Below are 14,373 nucleotides of genomic sequence, written 5' to 3' on the forward strand. Positions count from 1 at the left end.
GCATCTAAATTGAAGCAGGGCATCGCAGCCTAGAAGAGGAAGCATTGATACCACAGAGCTAGGGGTCAGAGGCACCGATCACTTAAAGGGTCTGTTTAATGTTAAGGTGTAAGTCGTTCTGAGACATGCAGTGTAATAATAGTTCAGCCACCATTATCTCACACCCTCCTAAATTCCCTGTGGTTCGAGTTTTATTTTTCTCTGGCCATTAAAAAGCACAAGGTTTGGCTATAACCCACGTGGGATTTGCCTTAGTACCAGACATGTTAAGTTTATCTGGTAAACATGGTGCAGATCACCAAGTGAGATTTTCCTGCAAAGAGCCATGCGTGAGACTGCCGAAAGCATCTTTCCATGCACTCCCCAAAGAGGCTTAAGAGGAGAATGCTCAATAATGCCTTGCTGAGCAGTAACAGGGTACAAACTCTTAAAGAGATAAGGCTTCATTATATATATGAATGGATAAACAAAGCGCAGGGAACTATATTCTATATCCTGTGATAAACCATAATGAAAAAGAATATGAAAAAGAACATACATATGAAAAAATACATATGTAATTGAATCACTGCTGTACAGCAGAAATTAACGCAACATTGTAAATAAACTACCCTTCAAAAAAATTTTAAAAAGAGAGAGAGAAGGTTCTCTTTCAGGATTCTGTGATGATCTTTTCTCACCTGACTAGAACCAGTAACTATGTGGCTTTCTGGATAGACGATTAGGGCAAAGAACTCCAAATATGTTCATAAAGAATTAAGATATAAGAACACTTAGATGAGGCTCTAAGTTCTACAGAGAAGTGGTCATTAAGATCAGCCAGCAAGAAAGAAGTTTCAGGAAGTCATACTATTAAGAAATAAAGCACATTTCATGGAGGTCCCGTTGTGGCTCAGTGAAAATGAATCTGACTAGCATCCATGAGGACGCAGGTTCGATCCCTGGCCTTGCTCGGGCGTTGCCATGAGCTGTGTTGTAGGTCACAGATGTGGCTCGGATCTGGTGTTGCTATGGCTGTGGCATAGACCAGCGGTTACAGCTCTGATGCAACCCCTAGCCTGGGAACCTCCACATGCTGCCGGTGTGGCCCTAAAAAGACAAGAAAGGAAAGAAAGAAAGAAAGAAAGAAAGAAAGAAAGGAAATAAAGCACATCTTAGCCAATGACTTTCCAAGTCCTAAATTTGTCAGTCATAAGATTTATAATATTACACCAGTGCTGTGGGCAATATCTTAAGAGTTTCCATTCACGTGTCTGAGATTCAAAATAGAGCCCTTTGATCTGCAAAGAGATTTCTCTTACAAAATGAAATTCTGTTTGGTTTTCTGTAGTGACTTTGGTCACCAAACAAACTCACAGAAGTCCTTGCTGCTTATGTCACTGGAAAATGACAATGTCAACCTCTGATTAGGGTAAACACGAAAAAGAATGAGGCCTCGTTTTTTGCTTTCCTGAATTATCGATCCCTAGGTAGCATGAATCGACAGTTTTCAGGTAAATATCAGCCCTCTTTGGGGTCGCACTGCATGATCCTTTCTAGAGTTTCACATTTTTCCTGGCAGCAACAGAGACAGTTTCTGCCATCAAAGTAACAGACACCCTCTGAGAAAACTGCCACATCCACTCATAAAGATATTTGAGCAGAAATACCAAGGTCTGAGATAGATACAGTAACTAAAATGAATATTGGATAAACAAAACAAAAATAGGAGCACCTAAGGTATAATCTCCTTGGTTTACTAAAACAATTGTCAGATCAAGGCCTCACACCGCATGACGTGGTGGAGGAATCACTCTGGAGGTGGCTTGTGTACATATCCAGCGGGGACAAACACATTTACTGCACTGTCCCACAAAGCCCCGCACCTGACTCTCACACCCTCGATCTGTAAACAAGTTGTGACCAGGGCACAGTGAGATGACCCTCTGCATCTCTGACCCTGTTGGTTGGGGTCCCAAGGGCCCCAGAGATCAGCATGGCATCTTTCAGGCCAAGCCTGAGAGGGCTGGTGGGAACTCTTTTTTGTTCAGAAAGACACCGTTTGCTCACTGACCCTTCCCCAGAAATACTCACGAAGCAGGTGCCATTCATCTTGCTGTATTGTCTTGGTCAAATTGAAAGGAATGTTTCGTAAGCGGATCGGCTGAGAAAAGTGGTACTTGATAGCTGTACATCGCTGCGCAATCCCTTAAAGGAAATAAGAAATGCGATTTACTTGCCTGTGCATTTGTAATAGAATTCTCAAATTGAAGGCAGGATGGATAATGTGCCCTACACTGGGCTGAAGAGGGAGGGCATAAGAATCTCATGATTACTCTCATTAACAGAGGCAAGTCAGAGCAGTAAAAACCCCAAACAGGAAATAATTTTTAAAATCAACTTTCGTTTTTGAATATATTAAATTTGGTAAGGATCTAGACTCCCCTAATTGTTCTTTCAACACTGAATCTGTATTAACTAAACACAAAACTCCTCAAGGAGAAAGGGCCTAAAAGTATACAGACAGTTGGGAGAAATCAGCTTGGAATTTTAAATTAACACAGATAAACTTCACGAGTCCAAATATGAGCCAGCCTCAAACTCTCAAATGGGCTGAATCAAAGAGTATGTTAGGAAGTGTGTTACTGGGAAACTAGAAGACATTTTTCCATAAAGAAACTTCTACGTGTTGGTTCCAGTGGTGATTAGGTCTCCAGACAACCCACAAGAGTCTAACTAACCCTAGAGCAGCTGATGTAATTCTTAATACAAATTGTACTGAGCTGAATTCTAGGTCCTGAGCGAAAGAGTAATAATAAAAGTAGAAAGGAGGGAAACAAGTTTTGCCTCCCTTTTCTGGTCGTAGGCACAATATTTTGAAATAGCCAGATGGACCCACTGCTTTATCTAGTACCGTCTAGCCTCCCTCCCAACCCATGCTTTCATTGCAAAAATTAACACAGGCCTACTTTCCCCCAAAGTCTTCTGAATACCATGAAGGTAGCTATCCTCCCTTCAAATTAAAACAAAACAAAACTTCCTTCTTTCCCTGCAATTCATTTTGGTCAGTTGTTTGGATAAATGCGATCTGATTAGATTAATTTTAAAGAGCTGTGAGTGAAGTTAATCCTTTAACTCTGGCAGCTGTTAAAACAAATCCTCATAGATGCAAATAAATCTCTAGTTGGTAGAATTTGAGTAAATGTAAAAATAAAGTGACTTTTAAAAAAAAAATCAGGCATCGAAATGGGGGAGATTAGTATTTCAGCACAGTTTACATCCTGAGATAGTTAGTCCCTGATGTGAAGGCGGCTTAGGATCATCTTCCCTAAACAGTTTCTCAGTCATTACTGTGCATAAGAATCCCTGGGAGGCTAGTTGAAACTAGCTTCCTGAAAGCTATAAAATTTGGTTGTGATGCCCGTTGTATACCTATAAATGTCATAAAATTCAGAAAAAAATATCCCGTGATAAACCATAATGGACAGGAGTATGAAAAAGCATATATGTGTATAAGTTAATCATCTTTCTGTACAGTGAAATTAACACAACATTGTAAATGAACTATGCTTCAATAAAATACATTTTTTAAAAAGTAGCTTCCTGGACCCCACCCAAGATATTTAGATTCAAAAGACTTGGGATAGAGCTAGGAATCTAAATTTTAATAAACAGCCCAAGTAATTCTGATGCAGGCAGCTGAGAAACACTACCCAATTCTATCTCTGCTTTTTGGAGCTTTTTTTTTTTTTCTCATGAAACCACAGAGTCTCTAAAAGCTCCAGGCTCTTTATTTTTCTCTTTGTTTTTTCAACATAGGCCCTTGGCCGTGGTTGTGAAGTCTAAGGCATATAAGTTCAGTGTTTACATATGAGTTATGTGTTCATAAGTCAGAAAATGCTTGTACTTACAAAGAGCAAATGATCTGCTATGAGAATAATAACACATAACAGACTGCAAATGTATTAATAGCTCGCATTTGTATTTTTAAAAACTACCGTTCCACTTGATACTCATCCTCATCCTCAGGCTAACCTTGAAGCTCTGTGTAAGCAGGAAGTGAAGGCTAAAGCAGAGTTGAATGCATGCCGCAATGCACACACACAGGGCCCTTTGGCAAAGACTGGAGGACTTCCTGGTTTCAGGCATTTAAGGACACTTCTGTCCAATAATTAGCTTCCCATGAAGCTATCCAAGCAGAGACTTCAAGGGCTACATACAACAAAGGATACAGACTTTACAGAATTAGCTCAGGAGAGTCACTAAAGAAATAAACAGCAACAACACAAAAACATTAACAAACACTGAAGAGGAGAGAATCTAATTTTTACAGTTGCTACATTATATTATTTCGGATGCCTAATTTTTTTCCCCAAAATTCCTAATTCATCCCACTCCCTCCCCTTCCCCCTTGGCAACCGCAAGTCTGTTCTCCATGGCCATGATTTTCTTTTTTGTCAAAAGGTTCATTTGTGTGTATATTAGATTCCAGATATGTGATATCATATGGTATTTGTCTTTCTGACTTACTTCACTTAGTATGAGAGTCTCTAGCTCCATCCATGTTACTGCAAATGTTCTTTTTTACGGCTGAGTTGTATCCCATTGTGTATATATATCCATATTCTTAATCCAATCATCTGTTGATGGACATTTAGGTTGTTTCCATGTCTTGGCTATTGTGAATAGTGCTGCAATGAACATGTGGGTGGGTGTGTCTTTTTCAAGGAAAGTTTTGTCCAGATATATGCCCAAGACTGGGATTGCTGGGTCATATGGTAGTTCTATGTATAGTTTTCTGAGGTACCTCCTTACTGTTTTCCATAGTAGTTGTACCAATTTACATTCCTATCAACAGTGCAGGAGGGTTCCCTTTTCTCTACACCCTCTCCAGCATTTGTTATTGTGGATTTATTAGTGATGGCTATTCTGACTGGTGGGAGGTGGTACCTCGTGGTAGTTTTGATTTTTTTTTTCAAATGCCTAATTTTCAATTAAAAAATACAAAACATACACAGAAAAAAAAAAAGAACATGTGGTTCAAATATGATGGGGGAAATGCCAGTCAATAGAAATTATCACGGATGAAGCTGAGACACTGAACTCACGGAACAAAGATTTTAAATCAGCTGTTTGAAATATGTTCAAAGAGCTAAAAGAAACCATGTCCAAGGAACTAAAGGCAAGTATGACAATGATGTCTCACCAAATACAGAATACCAATAAAGTGATAGAAAGTGTGAAAGGAAAAAAGAAAAAAATATATAGAAGTTACGAAGTAGAAAACTATAATGACTGAAATTTTAAAATTTATTAGAGGGGCTCAAGAGAATTTTGAGCAGGCAGAAGAAAGAACCAGCAAACTTGAAAACAGATCAACTGAGATCATCCAGTCTGAGGGGAAAAAAAAGGAAAAAGAATAAAATGAATAGAGCCTCAGATAGCAGTAAGACACCATCAACCACACCAACATAAGTGTAATTGGAATCACAGGAAGGATAGAGAAAAGGTGACAAAAAGAATATTTAAGAAATAATTGTCAAAAACTTGAATCTACACAAATTTGATGAAAAACATGAATCTACATATCTAAGTAGTTTGATGAACTAAAAATAGGTTAAACACAAAGAAATCCATATCCAGACACATCATCATCAAACTGTTGAAAGCCAAAGATAGAGAATCTTGAAAAGAGCAAGAATGGAGTTCCCATCATGGCTCAGTGGGAACAAACCTGACTAGTAACCATGAGGACGAAGGTTTGATCCCTGGCCTGGCTCAGTGGGTTAAGGATCCAGTGTTGCCATGGGCTGTGGTGTAGGTCATAGATGCAGCTCAGATCTGGCATTGCTATGGCTGTGGCATAGGCCAGTGGCTGCAGCTCCAATTTGACCCCTAGCCTGGGAACCTCCATATGCCACAGGTGTGGCCCTAAAAAAGAAAAACAAAAGAAAAAAGACAAAAAATAAAACAGCAAGAAAAAAAGCAATGAGTCATGTATAAGGGCTCCTCAAAAGATTAGAAGCTGATTTCTCATCAGGAAACATGGAGGCCGTGGAGTTCCCTTTGTGGCTCAGGAGGATAAGAACCTGACATACTATTCGTGGGGATGTAGGTCTGATCCCTGACCTCACTCAGTGGGTTACCAGAGCTGTGGAATACGCCTGTAGCTGCAGCTCCAGTTGGACCCCTAGCCGGGAACTTCCATATGCCACAGGTGTGGCCCTGGAGAGAAAGAAAAAGAAAATATGGAGGCCAGAGGAAGTGGAATGACATATTCAAAGCACTGAAAAGAAAGATTATTAACCAAGAATTCTATATGCAGCAAAGTTATGCTTCAGAAATGAAGAAAAAAAAAATAAGACATTTCTAGTTAAACAAAAACTGAGAGACTTTGTCACCAGCAGACCAGATCTACAAGAAATTATAAAGGGACTCCTTCTGAAACAAAAGGGCAGTAACTGAATCCACATGAAGAAACAAAGGAGATTTGTAATGTTACAACATAGATAAACATTTAAATGGAATTACATTAAATGTAAATAGACAAAACACTCCAATTGAAAGCAGACTATGACTGAAAAAAACAGCACGATGCAACTATATGATGTCCGACATACTTCAGATTCAAAGATACAAGTAGGTTGGAAATAAAAGGATGGAACAAGATACATACCATGCAAACAGGCATAAAAGAGAGATGAAATGGCTATACTATTATGAAACAAAATAGACTTTAAGATAAAATTGAAAATTGTTACGAGAGGCAAATAAAGACATTTTATAATGATAAAAGGGTCAATCCACTAAAAAGATGTAACAGCTAAAAACATATACCCACTTACCAAAAGAGCCCCCAAAATACAAGAAGCAAAAACTGACAGATCTGAAAAGAGAAAGAGACCATTTAACAGCAATATATGGAGACGTCAGTACTTCACTTTCGTTAATGCCAGAACAACTAGACAGAAGGTCAGCAAGGAAACAGAAGACTTGAACACCACCACAAATCAACGAAACAAAACAGACACCTATAGAGGACTCCACTAAATAACAGAATACACACTCTTTCCAAGTGCATGTAGAACACTCTCCAAGATCCCACATGTTAGGCAATAAAACAAATCTCAGTACATTTAAAATAAAGTCATACAAAGTATGTTCTTTGACCACATATAATGAAATTAGAAATAATAACTGAAGGAAATATGGAATTCAGAAATTTGTGGAAATTAGGTAACTCCCAAAGTATGCTTCTAAACAACCAATGAGTCAAAAAAAAAAGAAATCACAAGGAAAATTTAAAAACACTTTGAGATTAATGAAAACAAAATCACAGTATATCAAAATTTATGGGATACAGCTAAAGCAGTGATTAGAGGGAAATTGATGACTGTAAATGCTGTAAGTTTACACTAAAAGAGAAATTTTTTTTTTTTTGTCTTTTTGCTATTTCTTGGGCTGCCCCTGCGGCATATGGAGGTTCCCAGGCTAGGGGTCGAATTGGAGCCATAGCCACCGGCCTACGCCAGAGCCACAGCAACACGGGATCCGAGTCTGCAACCTACACCACAGCTCACGGCAACGCCGGATCGTTAACCCACTGAGCAAGGGCAGGGACCGAACCTGCAACCTCATGGTTCCTAGTCAGATTCGTTAACCACTGCACCACGACGGGAACTCCTAAAAGAGAAATTTTTAAATCAAATCTAGCCTGACTTTCCACCCAAATACAAAAAAAAGGAACAAACTAAGCCCAAAGTAGAAGGAGATTACATAATTAAAGTGGAAATAAATGAAGTAGAGACTAGAAAAATAAAAAAAAATAAACAAAACCAAAAATTGGTTCTTTGAAAATATTAATAAAATTGGCAAATCTTTATCTAGACCATTTAAGATAAAAAAAGACTCAAGTTATTAAAATCAGGAATGAAACAGAAGACATTATTAACAATCTTATAGAAATAAAAAATTGAATAAGAAGAGTATGAAAAAATTATATGCCAACAATAGATAATATGGGTTAAATGAGAACTTCCTGGAAAGATACAAACTACCAAAACTGACTCAAGAAGAAATAGAACAGGTGACTAGAGCTATATCCCTTAAAGAGCCTGAGTTAGCAATTAACTTGTAAAAAAATTTTCCATAAAGAAAAGTCCAGGACCAGATGGCTTCACTGGTGAATTTTAAATTAACAATGTTTCAAAAACTTTTCAAAAAAAAAAAAATAGAAGAGGATAAAACAATTCCCAAGTCACTATATGAGGCCAGTAATGTTCTGATCCAAAAAAACACAAAGGCATCATAAGAAAAGAATATTAGAAAATATTTTTTATGAATATGTATTCAGAAGTCCTCAAAAAAGTACTAGCAATCTGAATTCAGGAACATATGTAAAGTATTGTACATCATGACCAAATGAGAATTATGCCAGGAATGTAAGGCTGATTCAAGATATGAAGATGAATTAATATAATATACCTTATTGATAGACTAAAGCACAAAAACCACAAAATCATCTCACAGATGCATTAAAAAAGCATTTGACAAATCCTTTTGATTCTCACCAAAATCCCCTATGAGCTGGATATAAAAATAGGTCTTATTAGCTAATGGAATTAGGTAGGTAGAAAAAATCTGAAGTTCAGAGAGGCTAAGTAACTAGCCCAAGCCCACAGTGCAAAGTAATAACCAAACTTCAACACATATGCTATTACCCAAACTTTACATAATGCTCACTCAGGAAATTTAGAGATCCTTAATCTTTCAGAACTGCATTTTATTCTGTGGGTAGTGAGAACAGCAGTTATAAAATGAACTGTCAGTTTGAAGTGAAAAACAAATTTTTTCAGTTTAGTACAAACATATGCTCTTTTGGAAACAAAGCTGATACCTAATTGAGGTTTCTGCCTGTAATTATCCATGTTCTTCAGTACATGTTAAATACTGGACTGGTTCATGGCTGACTCAGTGGCTTTGTCCTACCTGCATCTCAGATGGGCTGAGATGGGGTATGGACTGGGGAGAAATTCTTCTCTCGGACGCAGACCAACTCCTGTGCTAGGGAAATGTGTGGTCCCTTTTACATTATTGCTAATATTCTCAGAGCCCATCTCCTCCTCTGCCCCTTGCTGGGAACAGCCCTGATCCCAGTGGGCAGAGAAGAGTAGCAGAAAGGAGGCAGGCAGCCAGCCCAGTGCTCTCCTGCTCCCCCAGGAGAGCCCCACATGTGCCAGGAATGAGGTAAGCTGTGCACACATCACCCAATTACCTTTCCTTCCGCACTAGGCTCCCAGGCTAAATTTAAATGGCCAAGAACTCTGAAATGAGAAGAAAAAAGAGGTGGGGAGAATGCCAAGGTCTGGACTGGAAGGTAACAAGCATTGACCCCCAAATCCCAAAGACTGGGAATCTGGTGGTGAACCCACGGCATCTCCCTTGAGTTTGTGGGGGAAAAAAAAGAAGAAAATTGCTTTACAGCCCTGGAGCTCCACTCCCTTGCAAAGTGATTAGAGCCTTCAGGCAGAATTAGAAGAGAAAGATGGTGTAAAGGACAGATCAGCAGTAGTGTCAGAGTCCTGCCGTTAGCTGTTTCATTTCCTTATTCTTAAGCACTTGTTCCACTGCCACAGCAGAAAGTCAAACAGATTCGAAAAGTCTATTATTAAGTGTTGGCTTCCTACAGTACGCACATAAAACTGACAAAGGAAAGCTTGACAAAAATCACACAGGAAAAGACTTGTAGTCCCTGGATGGCTTGCCCGAGACAAATGAAGTCCTTTTGGTCAAAAGACAAGAATACGTATATATACAGACGGCAGTAATGTATGTAACAGAAGTTCCATGCGAGGTTCTGTTTGGGAGTGATGCTGTGAGAATCCACAAGGAGGCATGAGATTCAAATCTTTCCAAAGCCATGCCTGTGAACTTGGAAATGAACTGGCTTTCCGGGGTTGAGCGAGTCTGGCTCTCAGAAAAGGAACACAAAAGGCATGAGCTCACAGCACCAGATGGCATCACGCAATGGGGGGAAGAGACACGCGGGGGGTGGAGGGGGACAACTTGTGGTCTATATTTAGTGATTAATTAGCTTCTTAAAGGGCCAAGGAAAGTCACTTTAACGATGATATAAACCACAGAATAAGATATATAAAGATGGCTTGCACAGGGGTTAAAAATGGGGTGCCTGGACTGGCGAACTTCTGTTGTTTCTGTTGCTTAGAGAAATGAATCAAATGCTAAGTTACAGAAACCCACACTCAAGGTTAAATGAGGGAGAAAAGTGAGAAAGAGCAGAAGAGGCTGTAAAGAGTTGTTAGAATCCATCAACGATGAGTCTATGCCATGGCTAAAGGCCTTGCAGTCAGCCAGGCTTGGATTGGAAGCCCAGATGCGTGACTTTTGGCAAGTTACTTAACCTCTCTGAGCCTCAGTTCCCTAATCTATACAAGAGGAGGGAATAATGGCAGATACCTTAGGGGGTTATTGTGAGGAAAGAAAGAGATGTAGCACAGGATGTGGCCCGCTCTGAGCACTCAATACATGGCAGCACTGGATTATGAGTTATCTCTCGGCAACTGCCCACATTCACCAACAGAACCATTGCCACAGGCTAGGAGTCTGAACTCTAAATAGGCATCGAAGATCCCTGAAGATAAAATAGACACATGAAACTGCCTGAACAACAGTCTGAACAGTGGCCCTCATGTTTCCTCTCCATTCTCACCACCCCTCAAGACTCCTACTAAAGAGTCTTCACTTCACTCCTAAACAGCTGGCCAACTGGCCTCCTTGCCTCTCTTTTTCCACCATCCCCCCCACCCCCACCCTGCTCTTAGATAAATCTGCAGTGTGACGATCTGGGGCCTCTGGAGCCTCAGTTGCCCATATGCAATGCAGAATATGAGCACCTTTAAGATTTGGGCTGTATCTACCCGCCTTTTACAGAATCATGAACTTAGTACATTTCTTTGAATTGGTAACTGGAAGCGGGACACCCCTTTACCTGACATCATGGAACACTGCACTTTTTTTTTCTTTTTCTTTTTAGGGTGTCAGTTGTGGCCTAGGGAAGTTCCCTGGCTGGGGTCAAAACAGAGCTGCAGCTTCAGGCCTAGCCACAACCACAGCAAAGTGGGATCCAAGCCACATATGAGACCTGTACCGCAGCTTGCAGTAATGCTGGATCCTTAACCCATTGACTAAGGCCAGGGATCCAACCCACATCCTCAAGGACACTAGTCAGTTCTTAGCCACAACAGAACCTCTGATATATTTATTTTATTTTTTTTAATTTTATTTATTTTTCTAAGGGACATACCCATGGCATATAAAGGTTCCCAGTCTAGGGGTCCAGTTGGAGCTGCAACTGCCGGCGTACACCTCAGCCACAGCAACACGGGATCCAAGCCACGTCTTCGACCTACACCACAGCTCACGCAATGCTGGATCCTTAACCCACTGATCAAGGCCAGGGATTGAACCCACATCCTCATGGATAATAGTCAGGTTCATTAACTGCTGAGCCACCACAGGAACTCCCCCAAAGTATTTATTTTAGAATTACGTATTTATTTAAAATAATAAGGTGCCTGGCATAAAGTAGGTGCTACATAATTGTTTATCAAATAGCTTTCCTGCTGTTCCAAGGTATCAACTTCCACACTTGGGCAAACAGAAGATGAGAAAATCTCTAGTGTTCCCTGAGAGCAGTCAGCCTGGGGTTTATACCATCCAGCTCTGCTCGCCCCTTTTGAGAACATGCCAGCAGCTTCCCCCTGAATAAAACCCAGGCTCTGGGCCACTATCATCTATCCCTGGCCCCCAGCTCACTTATATTTACCTGTGACGGGTCCCTAGGGGCTACCCCTCCCAGATGTGTCCCTGGCAGTGTCATGCCCATTTCTTCCTACACCTACAGCCTTCACCTTAAAACAATCCAAAACTTAACAAGCCCTCCAGGCCCACAGGCTTCATTCAAAAAGCCATGCAGCTCACTCTCTTCTCTCATTTTATTCTGATGTTAGAAATGAGCCACACAATCTGGCTCTAATTACTCAGCCTTTATTGTTTCCTAATAGATCAGCAAGTCTGCCTCCCCCCGAACATCCCAAGTTCCTTAAGAGCCAAGGCTGTGACTTCATTCTGAGTCCATGACATTTAAGAGGTACATCAGCCACAGGTGCGGACAACCAGAGTCTAACTGATGCTTCAGGTCTTCCGGCAGACAAAAGGGTCAGTGAATAGTCTGCACTATTTCCTAGAACATTTCAAAGGCACCTTGGAGTTCCACAACTGGCCCATGGTAGAAATATGAAGACCTCTTTCCCCATCAGCTCTGCCTGCACACATCCCAGTTTAAAAAGAAAGACCAATTGTGGGGTCTCAGGGCAGGGTGGTTCTTGTCTGAGAGGTTTAATTTCAGAGGGAGTAGACAAAAGAAAAGGTTTTCCTCATCACTTCCTTGAATGAGTCTGAAAAGCCCTCGCTTATATATATACATAAAAAAATAAGTACAGTAAGCTTAGGAGCTTTACTATAAAAAGTAGCTGACTTTGAACCCCGAAATGACCAAAACCAGTCCTGAAGGGCAAAGCCATCATGAAGTCTCCAGAATTGAAAGGAGAGAGATAGAAAATCAGTAAATCAAGAGTGGCACTGTCCAGTGGAAACAGAAAGCAAGTGACATAATTTTAAATTTTCTAATAGTCATACTACAGAAATAAACAAGTGGCATTAATTTTCAGATTTTTAATTTAACATGAAATTAAGATTCTGAAATTTATTAATGAGGTATTTCACAAGCTTTTTTTTCACACCAAGTCTTTGAAACCTGGTGTGTTTTCCCCTTACGGCATCTCTCTTTTCAGATGAGTCTCATTTCAAGCTCAGTAGTCTCATGTGGTTGGTGGCTTCTGTACAGGAGAGAGGAGAGTTCCAGATGAAAATGAGTAAGACTCCAGTGAAAACAAAAGCAACTAAGAGCAAGTGCCTAAAAGGTATGAATGTTATTCTTTGCTTACATTCTCTCTCTACAACATACGAGTTTGTTCTACTATAATTACTTTGTATTATTAATGAAGAATCAACTTCTTAGAAGCATAAAGTTATAGCTGTATTCACTCTATATTCTCTTTGGAGCAAGACAGTCTGGATTTGCATTCTGGCTTCAGCAGAGTCTGATTAACTGTGTGCTCTTGGCCAGTTACTTAACCTCTCTGGGCATCAGTTTCTTCAGCTGTAATGTATAGACAGTAATAGTCCATCTATCTCACAGGAGGATTCAATATATAATACTTATATAATACTATTAGTGTAATTATTATTATCATTATTATTATTGTTATACTATTTCTACTTCTTTATTTACCTGAACAAACCCAGACAACCAGACTATTCCTTATAGGCAAGACTCAGGTGACTTCGTTGAACTGTAAACACATGGTTTCTGGGGGCCAAAGAAGGAGGGTTCAATGGCATGTCTGATGGATTCAACCTATCGCAGAATAGTGAATATCAGCACAAGAAATTGGAAAAAAAAAACTGACGGTGGAAAAATCCAAAAATAATACTGTTCAAACAGGCTTGATCCTATGCAAAGGTAGAAACTGTCATCAGGTTAGGTTAGTGGATGATGACTAGTTGACTGAATTAAAATTTAAATTCCCTTTAATTTAGTTATGTTTCCGTGTCTACAACAAAAAGTAATAAAATATTTAAAGTTTTCAAACCAAGGATTCTCAGGTTCTTAGAACCATCATGGTGCCCAGTCAGTGATGTAGCTGGTGGGGTAGGGACTGATGATTAGAGGCTGGAGAGAGGATGTGGCTTTACTTGGTTTACAGGGGATCTCAGCCCAGCTGGGCACAACTCCACCTCTCTCTCCTTCCCTGTTCTCTTCTTCCCTGCACCTCCCCTTTCCAGCAGGAGACAGGAGAACCAAAATGTGAAGGCAGGTCCTATTCTCTTTTCTCCATCTCCAAGTTGCCAATGTGGGAAAGGGGGAAATGATTTTGCCACTGGAGAGAGGGCAGACACATCAACCAATACCCCATCCCATGCCTTGTTCCCTCAGCCCCATCTCATGTGAAACCAAATACAGCCACCAACTCTGGGGACACAGGACCACCACATAACCTGCTGTTTCCCCTTCCACAGGGGATACTGTGTTATGGGGACAGGCCAACAGTCACTTCTAGTTACACTTGCTCTGGTCCCAACATGCTGACCTCAGAGAGATCAGTACAGTCTGGACAAAAACCATCTTACTAGTACATGGGTTTCAAGCTGCTGTTAATTCACACTTGACATTAAAATCCCCTGGACTCAGGAAGGCATCCAAACAGTCAGTGTGGGAAGCAGACCTAAAAGCTTTCTTCCTTCTCCAGTCCT

The 14,373-nt window shown here is 40.2% G+C and overlaps 1 protein-coding gene across 8 annotated transcripts in view; it reads right to left on the reverse strand.

Annotated features, from left to right (window-relative positions):
• Positions 1–14,373, reverse strand: part of TMEM178A (transmembrane protein 178A) — a 273,146-nt gene that overhangs the window by 13,557 nt on the left and 245,216 nt on the right. For all 8 annotated transcript variants that reach the window (XM_021088345.1, XM_021088344.1, XM_005655244.3 and 5 more), the window contains one exon: positions 2,074–2,187. In XM_021088345.1, coding sequence (XP_020944004.1) covers positions 2,074–2,187 — 114 coding nt within the window. The remainder of the gene's footprint in view (positions 1–2,073; positions 2,188–14,373) is intronic.

The sequence above is a fragment of the Sus scrofa genome, chromosome 3 (assembly GCF_000003025.6).
Source record: "Sus scrofa isolate TJ Tabasco breed Duroc chromosome 3, Sscrofa11.1, whole genome shotgun sequence".
Lineage (NCBI taxonomy): Eukaryota > Metazoa > Chordata > Mammalia > Artiodactyla > Suidae > Sus > Sus scrofa.